Source organism: Ictidomys tridecemlineatus, chromosome 12 (genome assembly GCF_052094955.1).
Source record: "Ictidomys tridecemlineatus isolate mIctTri1 chromosome 12, mIctTri1.hap1, whole genome shotgun sequence".
Taxonomy (NCBI): domain Eukaryota; kingdom Metazoa; phylum Chordata; class Mammalia; order Rodentia; family Sciuridae; genus Ictidomys; species Ictidomys tridecemlineatus.
Window position 1 is genome coordinate 2,390,897 of NC_135488.1, and position 20,594 is coordinate 2,411,490.

At 50.3% G+C, this 20,594-nt stretch overlaps 2 protein-coding genes across 2 annotated transcripts; one reads left to right on the forward strand and one right to left on the reverse strand.

Moving 5' to 3' along the window:
- The first annotated feature begins 35 nt into the window (after positions 1-35).
- Retsat (retinol saturase) lies at positions 36-10,165 on the forward strand. The gene is made up of 11 exons (XM_005338457.4): positions 36-207; positions 1,651-1,833; positions 2,076-2,317; positions 3,424-3,625; positions 3,997-4,194; positions 5,059-5,178; positions 8,097-8,235; positions 8,554-8,663; positions 8,741-8,907; positions 8,998-9,157; positions 9,278-10,165. The coding sequence occupies exons 1-11, from the start codon at positions 36-38 to the stop codon at positions 9,415-9,417; spliced, it is 1,833 nt and encodes a 610-aa protein (XP_005338514.2). The 3' UTR covers positions 9,418-10,165.
- On the reverse strand, positions 10,146-18,630 carry Tgoln2 (trans-golgi network protein 2). The gene is made up of 4 exons (XM_005338459.4): positions 18,475-18,630; positions 17,401-18,272; positions 15,702-15,785; positions 10,146-13,699 (listed from the first exon to the last, which is right to left on the reverse strand). Exons 1-4 carry the CDS (start codon positions 18,518-18,520, stop codon positions 13,694-13,696), a joined length of 1,008 nt encoding a protein of 335 aa, XP_005338516.1. The 5' UTR covers positions 18,521-18,630; the 3' UTR covers positions 10,146-13,693.
- Between the last annotated feature and the right edge of the window lie 1,964 nt (positions 18,631-20,594).

A 20,594-nucleotide genomic window follows, 5' to 3' on the forward strand; every position in this document is an offset into this window, starting at 1 on the left:
CTTCGTTTCCGCCCAGACTTCTGTGAGCCGTCGGGATGTGGCTCTCCCTGGTGCTGCTGTTGGTGCTGCTGCTGCTCGCGGGCGTCCGCCGTGTCTACTTGGGGCTGTTCGCCGGGCGCTCCCCGAACCCCTTCTTGCAGGACGTCAAGCGGCCGCCCGCGCCCCTGGTGACCGACAAGGAGGCCAGGAAAAGGGTTCTTAAGCAAGGTCAGCCGGACCAGGGGTCCGCGCTGCGCTCGGCGGCCTCGCGACCTGGGCTGGCCTCAGTTTCCCTGTGATAAAGTGCCGGGAGGCTTCCTTGGAGTGGGGCCGGTTTTCGTGGGTGCGCGGTGATGACTTTGCGCTTGCAAGCCCGGAAGCTGCTGCCCGAGGGCTTGTCCTTGTCTTGGCACTGCCTAGGCTTGTGATGGCCTGCGATGCCCTGCCCTGCGTCCTTTCCCCGATTTGGCTCTCTGACCCTGTGCGGGCTCGCACAGAAATCTCTCCCCATTGCAAGAGGAAATGGCTTTTGCAGGCCAAGGGATTGGACGGGGTAGGCGTGGCCCCAGTTTATAGAACTGAGTCTGGATTCTGAACTTGGGGAGAGGCTCAACAGGGTTTCTCAGCTCTGAACCCACTGCTCTAGTCCACCAGCACCTGCATTCGTCGTGAAACTCAAGTGGGGATACCTGCAAGGTTAGAGAGAGTTTCGATGGAAAAAATAAGCAAAAAACAAAACGAACAAAAACCCCCCAAAATATTGTTTGATCTCCAACGGCGCTCTTGCTTATAGATTTTTTTCCCTCTGTGACCAAACTTGCTATAGTCAGCCAATACTTTTTGTCTTTCTTTCCTTTGTGTGTGTGTGTGTATGTGTGGGAGGGTAGTAGGATTGAATTTAGGCTTTACATGCTAGGAAACTGCTGTACTACTGAGCTACATACCCAGCCCTTTGTACTTTATATGGCCTGGAACTTGTGATCCTTCTGCTTCAACCTCTTGGTTAGCTGTGATAACAGTTGTGCATTGCTGTGCCTGGCACTAGGCACGATTTTTAGATTAGATGTATATGCAAGTGCCCATTAGCACAAATTGTTCCTCTTAAGGTGTTCCCCTCTCCTTCCCAGTGTAGGGGGTGGTGCTGTGATTTCTCAGAGCAGTAGGCTCTGGGCATTACTGTCCTGCTGAGCCTCTGAATCAGGATCTGGAAGAACCACATGCACACCAGATGCTCTGGTGGCATTTGCAGACCCTACATCATCCGAAGAAACCCAGCTTGTGAATGGCTGGTTCCAGCCTGCCCTTTAGCATTCTCCCCATCCCCCACTCCATTTTCTTTCTTTCCTGGCTCTTGCTTCCTCAGAAGTGTCTACACTGAGGTGTATCCACCTGTTATCCTCTTTCTCTTTTTGTTTCTGTAGTTAACTGATTTCTACTTTCTTTTAAAGTTGTAAAAATCCACAGGTATGTAGTGGTTGTGGTTAAATTAGTTCAGACAATGCAAATCGCTGGCTGGTTATGACTATTCCTAGGTGAATTTAGAAACCTTAGTCAACAGCTACACTGCTCTAAGTTTTCTTGCAGTCCAAGCTAGAGGAGTCTTCTCTGTCTTTGCCATTTTCCTGCCCCTGTCTGAGAAGCCCACCCTCTTCCTCCTCCCTTCTGCTGCAGTTTTCTCAGCAAGTCAAGTGCCAGAGAACCTGGATGTGGTGGTGATTGGCAGTGGCATTGGGGGCCTGGCTGCAGCTGCGATTCTGGCGAAAGCTGGCAAGCGAGTCCTGGTCTTGGAGCAGCACACCAAGGCAGGGGGCTGTTGTCATACCTTTGGCAAAAATGGCCTTGAGTTTGACACAGGTGAGGCTTGTGTGGAACAGGGCTGGGATCAGTGCTTGGGGGACACATTTCTCTGTCCTGCAGGTGCCATCTTCTTTCTGGGAACCACTTTCCTTGTCTGACAGCCATACCACCTGATGTGGTGGGTCTGCTCTGCCACCTCTCTGCAGGAAGGAGGGGCAGCGGTTCTGGTCCATCTTTTCCCCTTCCCAAGGCTCAGTCCCATTATCCCTGAGCCACCTTGTCTTTCCACCTCCCAACAGGGATCCATTATATTGGGCACATGGAGGAGGGCACCTTTGGCCGCTTTATCTTGGACCAGATTACTGAAGGGCAGCTGGACTGGGCTTCTCTGTCCTCGCCTTTTGACACAGTGGTACTAGACAGGCCCAGTGGCCGAAAGGAGTTCCCCATGTACAGCGGGAAGAAAGCATACATTGAAGGCCTCAAGGAGAAGTTTCCCCAGGAAAAAGATGTCATCGACAAGTACATAAAGCTGGTGAAGGTAACTTGGACTTGCTCAGGACCCAGTTCATTCCCAAGACTGATCTTCCTCATTAGTGGAGTACCTGAGCAGGGGAGTGGCTGGAGTGGGTAGCCCCAAGGGCCAGGAGGAGGGCTCATGGATGCCACTCCCACTCTGGCCTCTGGAGGGCACTTTGCTCTCCTGGCTATGCTGCCTTGCAGGTGATAGATCTCTACTCCTTTTTATTTCTTCTAAGACCAGATGGGATTTCTGAAAAGGAATTTGACCAGGAAATTTATAAGCAGAAAAGCCTCATCTGAGTATGCAGGAAGGGAATATTTAGAGTACAGAGTCTCCCCACCCAATTCAGGCTGGGTGCAGTGGTACATACTTATAACCCCAGCTATGGTGCTGGGGGACAGAGACAGGAGGATCCCCTGTTCAAGATCAGCCTGGGCAACTTAGCAAGACATGTCATTTGTTTATTTATATATGTTTATTTATACATACATAAATACTGGGCAGAGGTACTCTACCACTGAGCTACATCCCGAGCCCTTTTTATTTTTTATTTTGAGTCTTGCTAAGTTTCCCAGGCTGGCCTCAAACTTGCAGTCCTCTGGCCTAAACCTCTAGAATTGCAGTAATTACAGGCATGTGCCTCACTGAGATCTTGTCTCAAAATGGAAAAGCCCTGGGGTGTAGCTCAGTGATAGAGCATCTCTGGGTTCAATCCTTAGCACTGCAAACACACAAAAAAAAAAACAAATAAAATTAAATACTTGAAGCAGGGCATGATAGCACATGCCTGTAATCCCAGTGGCTAGGGAGACTGAGGCAGGAGGATCACTGGTTCAAAGCCAGCCTCAGCAAAAGTGAGGCACTAAGGAACTCAGTGAGACCCTAACTCTAAGAAAAATATAAAATAGGGCTGAGGATATGGTTCAGTAGTTGAGTGTCCCTGTGTTCAGTTCCTGCTACCAAAAATAAATATTTTTAAAGTAAATTAAAACTAAAGTCCAAATTCAGCAATGTTCAACGAAGGGTAAGTATTGCTGGCCCTCAGCCGGTGCAAGCTATTAGAAGGGATGGTGTGTCAACTGTCCCAGAGTAAGGCCTGTTCCCACACTTGTCTTCTTTCCCAGGTGGTAGCGGATGGATCCATTCACGCCATCTTGCTGAAGTTCCTCCCATTGTGCGTGGCCCAGCTCCTCAGCAAGTGTGGGCTGCTGACTCGGTTCTCTCCATTCCTGCATGCGTCCACCCAGAGCCTGGCTGAGGTCCTGCAGCAGCTGGGGGCCTCCCCTGAGCTCCAGGCCGTGCTCAGCTACATTTTCCCCACCTATGGTGTGTGCTAGCTGCAGGCTGTGCTCCCTCCTTCTGGCCTCTATCTTCTTCCTGAATCTGCCTGGCTGACAAACGGACCAGAATGGCCTGGCCCTCTGCAGCTTGTGCCGCTGTGCAAGTCCCCTTCAACCATTCCCTGGGTGATTTTTCTCTTAGCCAACACCAGGCTCCTGGTGTTGGTGACATGTAGTTTGCAGGCAGTACCTTCTTACTGGACCCTAGGTTGTAAGGGTCCTGGTGGGATGGAGATGGCTCCTGCGGTGGCCCTAGCCCCTAGGAGCCTTGGGTCCTGTGATGGACTCTGGTGGTGTGTTGTTCCTTTCTGAGTGGTCCTGGTACCTGTTCATAACCCTCCTCCCCTCTTCCTGCAGGTGTGACCCCCAGCCGTACCACCTTTTCCATGCATGCTCTGCTGGTCAACCACTACCTACAGGGGGCCTTTTATCCCCGAGGGGGTTCCAGTGAAATCGCCTTTCATATCATCCCTGTGATTAAGCAAGCCGGGGGCGCTGTCCTCACAAAGGCCACTGTGCAGACTGTGTTGTTGGACTCAGCTGGGAAAGCCTGTGGTGAGAGCTGTGCTGTGGGCTCCGGGGTCCCTGAGGGCAGAAGGCACAGAGGAACCCACCTTCTGCAGGCTGAGGGGCCAGGTGTGCTGCAGAGTGTGGCGGGTAGCAGAGTGATGAGTCTGGCATGAAAAGGGCCACGTGGGCTCCAAAGAGCCATTCTGAATTATTTGATAGATAAAAATATTTATCCAGTGTTCTGTGACCACCTTCTTGATTGTAGGGGCTGTCATTTTCTCTTGGTGGTACTGGGGACTGAACCCAGGGCTTTGCACCTGCTATGCAAGTGCGCTACTCTGAGCTATGTCCTTAGCCCAAGGCTGTATCTTCTTTATGTTTTTTTTTTGAGTCGAGATCTCACAGTGTTGCCTTTAGTGGGCTCAAACTTGCCGTCCAGTAGCCAGGACAGCAGTTGTCTGTCTTCACATCTTCAGAACCTGCTGGGTGACTGATGGTGGGCTGCTGAGCAGCCGGTGTCAGGGTGTCGGCTGTGGGCCTAGTTCTACGTAGTAGCCAGGGAGAGGCAGAGGTGAGGCTGGACATGGAGGGACCAGATCACAAGGCTCAGAGGAGGTGTCAGTGGGGAGTGTTTAGGGTACTTGCCTCCAGCAGCAGTGAAGGGGCCTGGGAGTTGGTGTGCTAGGGATGGGTGGGGTCTTGGCCACAGGAAAGTTAATCTGCCATGTGGAGGGAGCCAGGCAGGTCAGCACAGAAGCGACTGTGGCAGAGGTGGAATGCTTGTGGTCACCTCCCTGCCTGGCCCTCAGCAGGCTGGACTCCCAAGTCTGAGGAGATGGAGTGTAGGCCAGACCTGTCGAGGTCTCCTCCTGGAGCTCACAGAGCCTCAGCCAAGCTCCTGTGCTGCAGGTGTCCGTGTGAAGAAGGGACAAGAGCTGGTGGACATCTACTGCCCCACTGTGGTCTCCAACGCAGGCCTGTTCAACACCTATGAGCACCTACTGCCGGAGAGTGCCCGCTGTCTGTCAGGTATGGCTGCTCTGCTGCTCCAGGCTCTGGCATGGACATGCTCAGCCTGGTGACGCCCCTCTCTGACTGTCTCAGCAGGTAAGTACTCTGAGCTGTAGTATCATCCCCATGTCTGTGGCTGGGGAGGTGGAGGCCCTGACAGGGGACCGAACCCCTCCCTCTGCTGCCCAGCCAAGTGCCAGAGCCGTGAGGAGCCTGGTCTCAGAGGGAGAGCCAAGCTCTGGGGCACTCCCTGCAGGGCCGGGATGTGTGGAGTGCTGAGATGGGAAGTCACGTCAGGACAGCATGTGACTTGCAGCTTGGTGTGACATAGGGAATGGAGGTTGCTGGCCAGAGGGGACAAGTCACTCAGGAGGGATGACAAAGGCCTCTGGCAGGGGCAAGAGGTGGGAAGGACAGAGCGGCCCTGACTGGCTGGGATGGAGTTCGTGGCAGTGGGGAGGGGGCTGTCCACTCTAGGGTTGTGCTAGAGAGGCTGAGCAGTGGTTTGGCAGAACAGTGTGGTCCTGGGTCTCCTGGGGAGGGCGGGGGGGGGGTGATAGCTGTATTGTCTCTAAGAGTTAAAGTGGCGTGCAGCTTTCTGTCACTGTGATAAAATACCTGAGGTGATCAATTTAAAAAGAGAAAAGGATCTGCTTTGCCTTATGGTTTCAGAGGCTTCATCTGTGTCAGTTGGCCCGTTGTTTTAGGCCTGTGGTGGCACAGGATGTCACATTGTGGAGTGTGTGTGGGGGAGAACTGTCCACCTCATGGCTGCCAGGAACCAGAGAGAGAGAGAAGGCCGGGCATGGTGGTGCATACCTGCAATCCTAGCAACTTGGGAGGCAAGGCAGGAGGATGAGAAGTTTGAGGCCAGCCTCAGCAATTTAGCAAGGCCCTAAGTGACTTAGTGAGACCCTGTCTCAAAACAAAATATAAAAAGGGCTGTGGAAGGGCTGGGGCTGTGGCTCAGTGGCAGAGAGCTTGCCTAGCATGTGTGAGGCATTGGGTTCGATTCTCAGCACCATAAAAATAAAATGAATAAAATAAAGTCTGTCAACATCTAAAATAATAATAATATAAAAAGGGGGGCTATGGATATAACTCAGTGATTAAACACTCCTGGCTGGGTTCAATCCCTAGTACCAGAAGAACAAAAACAGTGGGAAAGGGGCTGGAGTCCCATGTATGCTTCAAAGACACTCAGTGACCTAACTCCCTCCCACTGGGCCCACCTCCTCAAGGCTGAGCCACCTCCCAGTAGCACCACATACTGGTGACCAAGCCTTGGGGGATACTTATCAAAACCACAGCAGTTGGGCATGTGATTCCAGTGGCTCTGGAGGCTGAGGCAGGAGGATAGCAGGTGAAAGCCAGCCTCAGCAATTTAGCAAGGCCCTAAGCAGCCTAGTGAGACCCTGTCTCAAAAAACAAAAAAAAAGTGCCAGGGATGTGGCTGAGCACCCTTGGGTCCTAAAAACCGCCACCCACAACAGATGAGTGTCACAAGCTGGTATCTGCTGGCAGTTGTGTCTCAGGATGAATTGAGTGGGGCATGATAGGGACTGCCCAGTGCAGGGCAGGGGGGCCTGGCCTGGCTGGACAGACTGGCCTTGCCTCCTCCTCTTTTAGGATTCTGCCCTGACAGGCCCCAGGTCCCCCTGCTCCTCTCCAGGCCACCAGCCCCATAGCAGGTCTTGCCCGCATGTATCCTAGCCCTGAACAGTCCAGGGCACACCAGCTGGCTTGGGTGCTCGGCCTCTTGGGTGCAGGGTCAGAGACTGCCCCAGATGAACCCAGGTGCCTGCTCTAGGAGCTGGGTGGTGCTCCTTCTTCCCAGCTCTTTGGGGTGGGGATTTTTTGGTATGCCTTTCAGACAGGAGCCAGATATCTGGTGGCCTCTGGGGCCGGTGGGGCCAGCTAGACCAGGAGTGGAATTGCTGGACCTGGCAGCGGATCCTTCAGGGATGGGAGGGCCTTTCTTCCACCTACAGAGGCCAGGAGACACTGGGGTGGTCCAGAGGGAAGGGTCTGGCTTCCCAGCCTCTTCCTTCCAACTGGGGAGAGAGGGGCCTCTGGAGACAGGGGCTCTCCTCCATGCCTGCCTATAGCCAACCTGGATATAGGACCTAGGTGACTGCAGCTGTGGAAGCCCACGTTCTGTGTCTCCTGTGCGCCCCCAGAACTGGGTGTCCTGCCATGGCTGTCTATAGCGCCTCCCTCTGTGTCCCTGTCCTCAGCACATGGTTCCTCCAGGAAAGCCTCTTCCCAGCAAATGGGCCTCCTGTCACTGCTGTGAGCCAGGGCTAGCTCCGCAGGGCCCAGTACATGTTAGGGCATCAGCCAATCCTTGTTCACGGAGGAGGCAGAGTAGCAGCGGTTGAGCTCTCACACAGCTGCTGGAGACAGGTCTGGAGGTAATGGATAAGAATTGTGGGTAAATTTTCTAAAAATTGGTCTGGGATCATCTGTTGAGAGGGGAAGCCCAGTGGTTTAGGTCTGGGGTGCCTCGCAGTTGAATGCTGAGCTAATGTTGTTTGACTTGCAATCACATGCATGGCCTGTCATCTCGAGGCCTCGTGACAGAGCACATGGGGACTACCACTGTTTTCATTAGATGGCTGTGTTACATACTGACAGTAAGGCTGTGACAAACTACTATTTGTGTAGTCTTTGTAAGTTGTCATCTCCTCCTCACTTAAGGGGTGATGGAGCAGTCAGATCCACTGTCCTGTAGGTGCTGCAAACCAGTGGCAGCCAAGGGCTGGGCTCAACTGAGCAGAGCTGGAGCCTGAGGCCGTGTGTGACACAGGCAGGGGCAGGTGAGCAGGCAGAAAGGCCTGGACCCTCTCCTCAGTGGCAGCCGAGGAATGGGCTGCAGATGTCTGGAGCAGGGAGTGCCTGTGTCTGTCCACAGTTCCACCTGCTTTGTCTGGCAGGTGTGCAGCAACAGCTGCAGATGGTGCGGCCAGGCCTGAGCATGTTCTCTGTCTTCATCTGCCTGCGCGGGACCAAGGAGGAGTTGGGTCTGCAGTCCACCAACTACTATGTTTATTTCGACATCAACATGGATAAGGCGTAAGCGTGTGCATGTGGGCATAGGGTCAGCTGGGCCGTCAACCCACGGGGACCCTGTGTTCAGTTGGGGGATAGGCATCGGCTGGGCCATCAACCCACAGGGGCCCTGTGTGCATGCAGAGACAGGTGTTGGCTGGGCTGTCAACCCACTGGGGCTTCCTGCCTGGACACTAGGATGAGCAGTCAATAGGCCATTCCAGTGTGCTCCTGGAAGGTTCACATGGCAATGTGCCCAGCCTCATCTCCAAGGAGGTCCTGGGGACGAGTGGAGGCTTTGAGGTGAGGCCTGGCATTGCAGCCACACTCCTCTCCCCACAGGATGGAGCGCTACATCTCCATGCCCAGGGAGAAGGCTGTGGAACACATACCCCTCTACTTTATTGCTTCCCCTTCAAGCAAGGACCCGACCTGGCCCGGCCGCTTCCCAGGTAGGTCCATATTTTGAAGCTGCCTGGGTCAGCGGTGGGTGGGACTGCACAGCAGTAACCCCGCTGTGCGTCCCTAGACCGGTCCACGCTGACTGTGCTGATACCCACCGCCTACGAGTGGTTTGAGGAGTGGCAGGAGGAGCCGCAAGGGAAGCGGAGCCACGACTATGAGACCCTCAAAAGCTCCTTTGTTGAAGCCTCCATATCCGTGGTCCTCAGACTGTTCCCACAGCTGGAGGGGAAGGTAGGGTGAGCATGCAGGTGGGGACCCCGCGTCCAGGAGGCAGAGCTCAGGTTGTCGGGGCTCCCACTCATGCCCTCCCTCCTGCCTTAGGTGGAGAGTGCCACGGGAGGGTCCCCACTGACCAATCAGTTCTTCTTGGCTGCTACCCGAGGGGCCACCTATGGGGCCGACCATGACCTGGACCGCCTGCATCCTTACGTGATGGCTTCCATCAGGGCCCAGAGCCCCATCCCCAACCTCTACCTGACAGGTACACTGCCCATTCTGCCAGGATCCATGACCTTGGGCCTCCCTGGCATCCAAAGACGGGAGCCTGGCCCTCCCTCTCTTCACGTGGTGGACATTCACAGTCTGTGCTCTTGCCTCCTAGGCCAGGACATCTTCACCTGCGGATTGATGGGGGCCCTGCAAGGGGCACTGCTGTGCAGCAGTGCCATCCTGAAGCGGAACCTATACTCAGACCTCAAGGATCTCGGCTCAAGAGTGCGGGCCCAGAAGAAGATGATGTAGTTCTTTAGGGACAATGAGTGGCCCCTGCACCTGCCCTGACCCACCTGTAATGCCTTTACTGCACTGTTAATTCTTTGCACACAGAAAGCACTAATTGCACTGATTTCTGAACACACTTCTCCAGTGGAGTTCTTCCTTACCTCTGAGGACATATCTTTCCTCCTCAAGTGGCCAGGCTGCTGATGTGGACAGTTTGAGGCTCAGATAGGTGGTGCTGTGGTAGAAAGTCGGTCAGGACTAGGATGTGAGCAAAGCCCAGAGATGACACCTGTAGTTTGCTGGTACATATCCAAGTTGTTCATCCCCCATGCCTCCCCTTTTGATTTGGGGTATCTGTACACAATGAGATGCCTTAGGGATGGGACCTAGTTCTAAACAATTAATTTTGCAGTGCTGGTGATGGAACTCAGGGCCTTGTGTATGCCAGGCAAATGCTCTGCCACTGAGCTGCACCCCCAGGTCAAAAATTGCATTCATGTTTCATATATACCTTATATACAAACCAAGAGTAATTTTATGATACTTGGAACAATTTTTTTTTGCATTTTGACTTCTTGTCACATGAGGTCACAATGGCACTCAGAAAACTTTGTAAAATCCAAGAATTCTTGATGTCAGTAAGGGATGCTCAGCCAAAGATTAAGAAAGATACCATTTTCCCTTATTACCCGAATCACCAAGTGTCTTATTTTTAGTACACTTTAATACAGAATTAATAAATGTAATGGTTTCATTGCTTTATCTGAAATTTATTTTGGTTTCCATTCAGTGACAAAACCACATTGAGATGGCATTTACAGAAGCTCATTAAAACATGTACTGAAAAATATCATTACACCAAATAAGCTTTAAAAAAATAAAATTATGTAATTAAGTTACAAAGAACTGAAAATATAAAACAGTGCTAAACCATGACAACCTATTCATTGGGCAAACAAAGGGAAACAATTTCAATAGTTGATCATGTACTTATCCCACTAGTTTATGAATTAAATGAACACCTATCAGAGTGTGAGGGCCTGGCTCTGTGGGCAGCTTGAAATACTGTGCAGCTCAGTTCCAAGCCCATTATAGAGGGGTTTCCAAGTTGGAATACTTAGAATCCACATCTGACTTGGGGAACTGCGGAGGTGAGTCACTCTTGGCTAAGTGAAGCCTCAACGTCTCTTTCCAACATTCCTGCTTAAGCAAGGCAATGCCAAGTGCAGGCTTCCTGGCAAGGGCTTTCAGAATGGGTAAGCACAGGGCTGGTGTGTGCACGCCCGTGTGCCCAACTGGTGCATAATGTGATGGGAACAGGAACTAGAGAAGAAGATGAGCATCACCACTGGGCATTTTGGAGGCAGAGTTCTATCATCAAATGTTGAAAAGACAGGGAAAAACATGTCAGTATGTGCAGCTAAGTGTCAGATCTTTCTGAGTTGCCTCAGCCTTTCCAGAGAGCTGGGTCTTCAATGCCTGAGGACTCTAGACAGTCCAGTCCCTAATGTATAGCATTATCCACGACTGAAGCCCCTTCCTCCTAACAGCAGAGGAAGCCCACGGCCATCTCCACAGGGGGCCTCTTGTGGCTCCACCCTAGCCCCTGGCTTGAGACCCCTCAATAGGTCATCCCCATCCACACCAGCTTGGGAAAACATGCTTCCAATATATTCCATCTGCAAAAAGACAGCCATCCTGAAAAGGGGTGAAACTTAAGACCCAACCCATGTTTTCCCATGTCTGACTGCCCTGCCCTGTATGGTTGCTTCTTTCAGTTCCACCCTGATCTCTATGATCTAGAAAGACAGCCCTCGACACTTGCTTTTGCCTAGCACAGTGATATTCCCAGGGACTTGGGTAGTTCAGTTACTTCTTGCAGAGATGTTTCCTTTCATCTTGACACCTGTTTTTGAGAGATGAGGGCTCACACAACTTTCTGGCTACTGATGGCAGTGACCTTGACATGTTGGCTTTTGAAGAGTACAGCAGGAAGAAAGGTAGTTTTGGGAAGCAGAAGGTTGGCAGCAAGCGGACACCTAAGTACTGTTGTGGAGTCCACATAGCTTCACCTTTTGAGCGTGAGAAGAATTTCTTAGTCTGAAAGAGTACCAAGGAGCAGTGGGATTTGGTAGGTTTTAGAAAGGGAGAAAACCTTACCAAATAACAAAGATGGGAAGTTGGGTTATGCGGACACACTAAGAATAAAGGCACAGAGGCACAGGCGGGAGCTTTGGTCTGTGTGAGAGGTGGAGAGAGGAAGGTGTCAGCATGCACAGTCCTCGACACCCATGTACTACCTGACCTTCTAAGCCACAAGAAGTTCAGACAGAAGCTTCAGACCAGGCCAGAACCCTGGAGATGAGTGTTTCCAGTACTGATCTTTCTAAGATAGACAGAACCAATTGTGGTGGTCCATGGGGGAAAAAAAAAATCGGCAGAGAAGTGAAATGGGTGAATGTGTGGACAGAGGAACAAGGAAAATGGAAAGAGATCAGCTGGAGATTTAAAAGACAGGAAGCAAGAAAAATCAAGTTTGTGATGTGGAGTTCATATGATTAAAGACACTGGGCAGTTGGAGGGCAGCTCAGTGGGGATGAGAGGAATCCAGCTCCAGTGACACACACACAAACACCCAGCTTAATCAAGGATAAGGAGAGACAAAGTAAAGGTGAATTCTGAAAGACTTTCACAGAGACTTGGCTCTGCAGGTCCTCATCCCCACCAGCACAGAATATGGCAAAGGATGACGTCAGACATCAAGAAAGGGGAATGTCACCATGCCTGTCAGCAGCATCCGACCATCAAGAACAGGACTGAGCTCCAAGAATGAGTCACTGGATCTAGTGGCCCAACAGCAGTAGGACACGGACTAACATGGGTTTGTGAAGGTCACCAAGGATGAGCGACAGGAGGAAGGAAGCTCAGAGGAAACTTCATGTAGATGGCACAAGCCTTGTGCCGACATGAGAGGGAGGGGAAGCAAAGGGAAAGGGGCCAGCAGGGCACACCCAACCAGGGTCTCAAGGACACGCAGGAGCCTGACTCCCCAAGCTGGATAAGGTGACGAAGGACCTGCACACAAGCAGCAACGCGCAGGAGAGTGCTCCTGCTCATCTCACAAGACCGCTGCCTGCCCAGAAGGGACCTTCTACTCCCGGCACACTGAGGCAGCAGGGGAAAGTACCAACATCAGGACGGCCACTGGCTGGCCTGTCACAGCACAGGACCTTCTACATCTCCCTCCTCACACGGTCTTTGTGTGGCTCCGAGAGCAGAGATCCAACCCTCCTCAGGCTCTTGGTAATAGCATAGCAAGACTAGAGAGGACTGGAATAAAAATCCAAATAGCAGTGCCATTCAGATACTCCTCCACTATCCTAGGGAACCTACTGGATTCCTGACACGGGGCGCAGGGAGAACTGTACCAGCTGCCCTTGGTATCTTAGCAAAGAGATAAAAGTAATGGTCAGAGTGAAGTTTGTTTATGACTATAAACCTATTTTGTCTATTTTAGGCAACAAAGGCAAAACAGAGTTGGTAGGAAACTTGTTCCACAGAAGTCTTTTGAAAAAAGTGTAGATGAAACCCTCCTACGTTTCGGAGCATTAAGCATGGACTGCTCTTTTCAAAAAGCTCCTATTGAGCGTGACTGAATCAAAGAACATCCTGTTTCAACAATAACTATTTATGAAAAATGATGGGAAAGTGGCTTTACTTCCAGAAACCCCAAATTGAGCTTTGCGCTCAGTACATCCAAATATAATCACTGTCTCCAATAATATAAAGTATCAGAAAAGCAAGGGGGCTCATGTTAGATAGGTTAGACTCGCAGGCAATGAAGCACTTCTTTAATTTGCTGTTTTGGTTTGCTGCTAAAGCCTTTGAAGAGAATTATGTGCCCTCTGCCCATCAGCATCTCACCATCTTCTACCAGGGGACATCCCCTCAAGGAGGCTTAGTAGGAAAGCCCTCCACTTGCAGAATTTCATAAGTCTGCAAAGATGAACAGTGCAGAGGGCGGTACCACGGCCAAGGCCCAACTTTACCACCAGGCCACAGCCCACGGAGGGTGGTGACAGTGCAGCCTGCAGGCCAGGCTTCCCTCTGGTTCCAGCCACATTCCCACATGCTCCCCCGACTCACACTCCGAGGAAAGGATGATGGAACATGACAGCATGAAGGGAACACAGAAGGACACACCCTGGGGAGCGTCTCAAGTCACAGTGCTTTTCTCCTCATTTCTCTTGATTCAGAAACAAATCAGCAGGGAAGACAAGGGCATGGCGGGCAGAAATCAGAGCTGAAACAGAGCAACACATTCCATGTTCACCATTTCCAAGGGGATTATCCTATCAGTAAGATTTATAGGGGCTTCAGTTCAGGGAATAATTCACAATTAACCAGGACAAACTGATTCAGCACCATACAAATAACAACTAATTAAGATAAGGGCACATCAAATGAGTCACATTAATGCGTCTTTTTTTTTTTGGGGGTATTGGGGATTGAATCCAGGTGGGCTTGCTCACTAAGCCATGTCCCCAGCCCTTTCTTAATTTTTAATAAAAAAAAACCCAAAACAACAACAAAAAAAACTTTTGCGACAGCTATTAAGTTGCTGAAGGCTTTGTTGATGAGGCTGGCCTTAAACTTGTGATCCATCTCAGCCTCCTGAGTTGCTGGGATTACAGGTGTGCATTATTGCACTGGGCTACACTGATGAGTTTTAAAGTCAGTTTGAAATAAAACATCAACTAGAAAGACACACACTTGAGGAAGGGAATCTGGAAACCCTGGCTTCTGCTTACACTCTTCTGTATTCTGAATTATTCGTGTGTATTTTTATGTGTTTGCTCTGGTACTAGGGATGGAACACAGGAGTGCTCTACCACTGAGCTATATTATATCCCCAGGCTTTTTTTTTAAAAAATATTTATTTTTTAGTTTTAGGTAGACAACAATATCTTTATTATTTATTTTTTAAATTTTTATGTGGTGCCAAAGATAGAACCCAGTGCCTCATGCATGCTAGGTGAGCACTCTACCACTGAGCTATAACATTAGTCCCTCCCCAGCCATTTTTTAATTTTTTATTTTTGATATAGGGTCTTGCTAAATGACTGAGATTGGCCTCAAACTTGTGATTCTCCTGCCTCAGCCTCCTGAGTTGCTGGGATAACAGGTCCTGTGCCATGGTTCCCGAGATTTTACACACACACACACACATACATAATATATATATATATTTACTTTAGTTCTAGGTGGACACAATATCTTTATTTTATTTTATGTTGTGCTGAGTGAGGATCAAACCCTGTTCCTCACCATGCCAGGTAAGCACGTTACCACTTGAGCCACATCCCCAGCCTCCTGCTATATTTTTTCCAACCAGAAGAGTTACAATGAAGGAGGAAAAATTCTTATACCAAACATCAGGGAAAGCAGTAGGCCAGAACTAAGGTGAAGCTGACCCATCTGGCAAAGACCTTCGGAGCCAAGCGGCTTATTCTGTAGTGGGTACAAAGAGTATGAGAGAACTGTGCTCCCTGGGAACACTGGAGCTGGGCCAAGCCTCCTCTGCCAGTGCCCTCCATGATACTGAACACAACGGGCAGGAAGAGCACACGTTGGCCTCCAGCTCAGGCAGGCTGTCTCTGGAGCACTTGGTTAGCTCGTATACTATGGGATACAGGAGGACTGTTCTCCTGGCAGAGGCAGACAACTGTTCTCAGGAAGTTCAGCCCAGTGCTGAACGTGGGGCTGTGCCAGAGATTTGGAGGCCTATGTGCTTCTGGGCTCATTTGTTTTCAAGATGTGTAGTCTAGTACTTGCCACCCAAAGTGTGGCACCAGCAGCATTTGGTGTCCCCTAAGAACATCCCAGAAATATCAAAAGTTAGGGCTCTACCCTATACCTAGTGAATAGGTTTTGCTTTTTTATAACAATCCCAACATGAGTCTTACACCTGCTGAAAGTGTGAAGAGCTGGTATAGTGTGCAAAGCTCAAGCTGGGAGTCTAGGGAGCTGCCTTCAGTCTTGATGTCACCACTATCTTAGAGTGAAAATGTTTCTGGACAAGTTAGCTCTCTTCATATGTCAAAGGAAGGAACTGCTGCGGAGGACAGCAAGGCTTCTTCCTGCTCTGACTTTGCAGACAGTACATGGATGGTTCTAGACTGTGGTCTGTAAAGGTTGGGGAAATGGCAGTAGTACCCTCAGAATCAGCCACCACCATACAAACCCACTGCTGAGCCCCCTCAGGTTTTATATTCTTTCCATAGAGCTGGCTCCTCGTTCCTTACCTTTAGGTTCAAACGTTGGTAGTCACTAGCCTTTGGCCGCCGAGTTACTTTGGATCTTTTTCCTTCCAAAGCAAAAGCAATAATCTGGGGAAAGAAAAGGAAAAGTGATTAACAAATGGCTCTATAATAACACATTTCAGTCCCTGAAATCAGAGGCAGTCGCTTGGTAGTACATTTGCTAATCACTGGACTACAGAAAGAGAAGTATACCCACAAAGAGCCCCATTTAAACTACAAGATGTGGGAGTGGGAGTGGTGTTCGTTGGGATGGAAACCAGCTCAGAGCCTAGTGCATGCTAGGCAAGTGCTCTATCAGGCTGGGAGTGTGGCTTAGTTGGATAGTGTTTGCCTAGCATATAGCAAAAAGCCCTGGGTTTGATCTCTAGGTCCTCAAAACAAAACAAAAAAACTGTTAACAGTTTAATAATGATGGAGCCTAATTACATCAGAATTCTTTATATTGCTTAACAATAACAAGATGTTATTGTTGAGCCCAGTTGTGGGAGTTTGCAGGATGTAACCTAGGGTACTCAGTCAAAGGTCTGTCAAGCCCTGCCCTGAGAGCTCTAGGAAGATTGTTCCTTTGTTACTATTATTTCTTAAATTCTGAGACAAAGTCTTATCAACTTGCTAGGACAGCCTGGAACTTGCCACAGTGACCAAATACTCAGACTCCTGAGTGGCTGGGATTACAGGCATGTGCCATCTCACCCAAATCTTTTTGTTTTATTTATGAAAAAAAAATTTTTTTGTAGTTGTTAGTGAACAGAATGCCTTTGTTTATTTTTATGTGGTGCTGAGGATCAAAACCAGTGCCTCATGAATGCTAGGCAAGCACTGTGCCACTGAGCTACAGCCCCAGCCCCAGTCCCAGTCCCAGCCCCAGCCCCAGGAATGTATATATTTTTACTAATAGTTTTCTCTCATTTTAATGCCATGCCATAGACTTGATGGCCATCATGAATTGAATTTTCTTTTTCTTTTTTTAATTTTTTTTTTGTAGTTGTAGATGGACAGAATACCTTTATTTTATTTTTATGTGGTGCTGAGGATTGAACCCAGGGCACTTGCTAGGCAAGTGCTCTGCCGCTGAGCTACAGCCCCAGCCCATGAAATGAATTTTCCAATTTGAACCAGGTTACTGAAACTACCTTCTAAATTCTCAGGGTTCAACAGGATTGTTTTAAGGGACATGGGTACCACTTCACACTAAATGCTACTGAAGAAATAAAAAATGTGTTTATCTGTAATTTTTTAAATTTCTTCTGATTATCCCTGCAAAAGAGAGTCTTCGCTATTGATATCAGAGTGTAGCTGAATCTATTCTTCCAGCCACCATAGATGGAAGACAGGCTGGGAAAGGAAACTAGAAATAATACATTGTCTCAGTCATGGAAAAAGGAAAAGAGCTCTGCCTCAAATACTTGGGTCCCCTAAGGCTGTCAAGCATCTAAAGTCAAGGTCATGGGAGGAGGTCTCACTTTAGCTAATGTTATAATCTTGTCCTAAGTTGGCACCTAATGCAGCAAGACTCAGGGGAAACAGGTCACATAGTTTATAAAACAAGAATAAGGAATCCTGGCAGGGTCTGAGGAAGAGTGGCAGTTTGTCTTAAAATCCCCAGTACTCATACGCAGATAAGCCATGGATACCTGCCCTGCACCAGCAAGTCCCCTCTCTGAGGCAGCACCTGGCTTACCTTCCGCTTATTGTGATAGGCAATATAGAGGACTGCGACGAGAATGGCCGCAGTGACCAAATACGCAAAGAAGTGGCTGCTCTCTGCGCTGGCACCTCCAGGATTGTCCTTATAAAGGTCATTCTTGTCACTATTCATGGAATCCAAAAGTGACCCTTCATGGTTCTCACTGGAGGCAGGGCTGGACATCTTTTTCTCCTCTCCAGTTGGTGAGCCCTCTTCAGGCCCTGTATCACCTTCTTCAGCAGGCTCTACAGACTCATCTTCTCCCTCCTGCTGGGGAGAAGAGAGGTCCGAGTCCATCGTCACTCTCTCCCCAGCTTTAGTTTTGGAAGTTTGCAGAGAGGTATGCTCTTTTCCAGGCTCCTGGGTTTTATCAGTCTTGGATGTCTCCTGGTTATCTGAGGGGGGACTGGAGCCTCCTTTCGGGGGCCCCAGGCCGGGTTCCGACCCATTGGCACCTCCTTTCAGGGGTCCCTGGCCCGGTTCCGACCCGCTGGGGCCTCCTTTCGGGGGCTCCTGTCCAGGTTCCGACCCGTTGGCACCTGCTTTCTGGGAGACCTGACCCTGTTCCGATCCTATGGCGCTTCCTTTTGGGGGCTCCAGATTCAGTTCCGACTCGCTGGCGCCTCCTTTCTGGGAGGCCTGCCCCTGTTCCGATCCGCTGGCGCTTCCTTTCGGGGGCCCCTGCCCCTGTTCCGACCCGCTGGCCCCGCCTAGGGTGGAAGGCCGGTTCGGAGGGGGCGGCTGGGTCTCCAGGATTTTGTTGCCCTCCTTTCCTGCAGAAGGCCGGTCTGGAGTTCCTCGGGTCGGGACCGGGGTTAGCCTATCCGAACCTTCGGCGTTGGGACGTGGGTCAGACGACACGGAGCCTGAAACAGAAAACCGGTAAGCCCAGGAGACAGCAGGCGGGAGAAAAGGGGCTCAGAGCCGCCGGAGACCGGGCGACGGCCGCAGGGGGCGCGGCGGCGAGCGGAGGGGTAGGGCGGGCAGGGGAGGAGCGAGCCCAGGCGGCCACTGGCCGAGGTGCAGGTAGGGAGCTTGGGGCGAGGATGGGATGGGCAGGGGTCTCACCCGCCGCAGCGACATTTAGCAAGAGACACGCAACCAGGAACCACATCCTGAACAGACTGCGCTTCCTTCTTGTACTGCTCTCGCGAGAGCGGCGCACAGAGCTCCGAACTCGTAGCCACGCCTCTTCCTATGCGTGCCTCCCTGCGTCGTGCGGCCCCGCCCTTTCCGTGAGGTCTGCCCCTCCCACGGCCCTCCTTGGCCCCGCCTCCTTGGCTTGGCTCGGTCCTTTCCAGGAGGCCCGCCCCTCCCGCGGCCCTCCGTGGCCCCGCCTCCTCGGCCCCGCCCCTTCCAGTCCCTCTCTCCCCCTCGTGGCTTATGCTGGGTGGGCCTGGGCTGGGAGTATTTTCCGATGACGGCCTTGGTCTGGGGTTCAAAACCGCAGGCCGCCGCCTCTCACAGCTGCTTGGAGTCCGAGGCCGCCCAGGATCTTTGTTAAAAAGCGCATCCTTTTCTGATCGCATACGTCTAGTAAAAAGAAAATCTTAGTTTTCCCCTCTGCGATAGTCGTTCTTAGAGTTTTGAGGGTTTTATGCTCTACAAACATGGCTCAAAATCAAATAAAAAAATTACTCAAAAATCAAAACAGGATTTTCAAAGAAATATACATTAGAAAATTCTAGCTCTCTACTAATCTACTGGTTACTATTTGTAGTTATTTTCTCTTTCTTGCTTGGTGTGTTTTCTCTGACTTTTTCTATGCATATAGATTTCCTCCCCAAGTTGGAATCATTGAATAGTTTTGTACTTATTTATATATAGTTTCTGTTATGTTTAAACATTGTGTGACTTGAAATCATTTTATGAACGTTTGCCAAGGCTAGGTGCTTTTACACAGCGATTTAAAAAACGATAGGTTTGAGGTGGGGGTATGGCTCAGTGATGAAGCCTTTTCTAGTATTGTAAAGGTACTGGGTTGGATCCCCAGCACTGCTAAAAATAGGTTTTCCCAGAAGTTGGTGTCTGCCATGCACCTGTGGTCCCACTACTCAGAAGACTAAGGCAGGAGGATGGCTTCAGCCCCAGGAGTTGGGCAAGATAATGGAGTGTGTAATCTAGTGAACCACATGAATAAATAAAAATATGCACATGTGTGCATTCCAAGCAGTACCAGAAAAGAGTTTGAAGTGGGGATCCATTAAGGAGGGGAATCTTGGAGCTGAGGATTGCAGTTTGTAGTTGGGTCCCAGGTGAGGCTGAAGGGAAGACAGGTGTTACAGCTCATACAATGGCCTGCAGTTGGGTGAGAACCTGGTATTCTGTGGAAGTCTAAAGACCAGGCTCGTCAAACAGCAGCAAGGAAAATGACAGGAAATGAGGCTGGGACACCATCAAAAATATATGTGCAGGGCTGGGGGCATAGCTCAGTTGGTAGAGTGCTTGCCTTGCATGCACAAGGTCCTGGGTTCTAATCCCCAGCACCACACACACACTTTTGTGTACACATGCAGTGAATTTTTAGTTTTATGTGGCCTCTGCACCTGTTTGGAGCAAATTTTATTTCTTCCTTCTAGAAGCAGGGCTTAGTCACCCTTCACAGTTTCTAGTTCTCCACCTGCCCCCACATCCTCAATGTGACCCATCCTGAAATCTGCCCTATGCAATAGCTTCCTGTAACCATTTCCTTATAGGACAAAATCAAATAAACTTAAGTTCAGGTAATACAGATAGTTCAACAGACCAGAGTCTGATTGGTCAGTCTGTTCTGGGCATGATAGCAATTAGGACAATAGTTCATTCATAGCACAATGGAGTGATTCAGAAGTGTATCCAGCTTACTCAACCTGCTCTGACCCCACACCATGCTTCCAGGTGCTGCCCAGACACCTGAGTGACCACCTCAGTGAGTCATAGCTCCGAGCTCCTTCCTGTTCTCAGCCCCACTGTCAGAACTGGCCACAGGAGACACATGTAGGCAACATGCTGGGCCGTAGGGGACAGCTTGTGACAGCTCACGGCCCCACAACTTCTGTCTTGCTCCTCACTCAAGTAGTCCCAGAGGCTGACCCTTTCCCATGGGCCCTGCTGCTGTCTTTTCTCTGGTCTGTGAGGGACACACTGCTTCTGGAATGGATTGTCTTGTCTCCTTCTCCATCCTACCAGAACTAACTTCTTTTAGGGTA

Excerpts from the sequence above, each read along its gene's own strand:
- Tgoln2 (XM_005338459.4), bottom strand. The coding sequence starts at position 18,520 with ATGTGGTTCCTGGTTGCGTGTCTCTTGCTAAATGTCGCTGCGGCGG. Across the intron at positions 18,273-18,474 it reads GCTAAATGTCGCTGCGGCGG|GCTCCGTGTCGTCTGACCCA; the intron begins GTGAGACCCCTG and ends TTTCTGTTTCAG. Across the intron at positions 15,786-17,400 it reads CCTATCACAATAAGCGGAAG|ATTATTGCTTTTGCTTTGGA; the intron begins GTAAGCCAGGTG and ends TTCTTTCCCCAG.
- Retsat (XM_005338457.4), top strand. The coding sequence starts at position 36 with ATGTGGCTCTCCCTGGTGCTGCTGTTGGTGCTGCTGCTGCTCGCGGGC. Across the intron at positions 5,179-8,096 it reads GAGTGCCCGCTGTCTGTCAG|GTGTGCAGCAACAGCTGCAG; the intron begins GTATGGCTGCTC and ends TTTGTCTGGCAG. Across the intron at positions 8,908-8,997 it reads TCCCACAGCTGGAGGGGAAG|GTGGAGAGTGCCACGGGAGG; the intron begins GTAGGGTGAGCA and ends CTCCTGCCTTAG.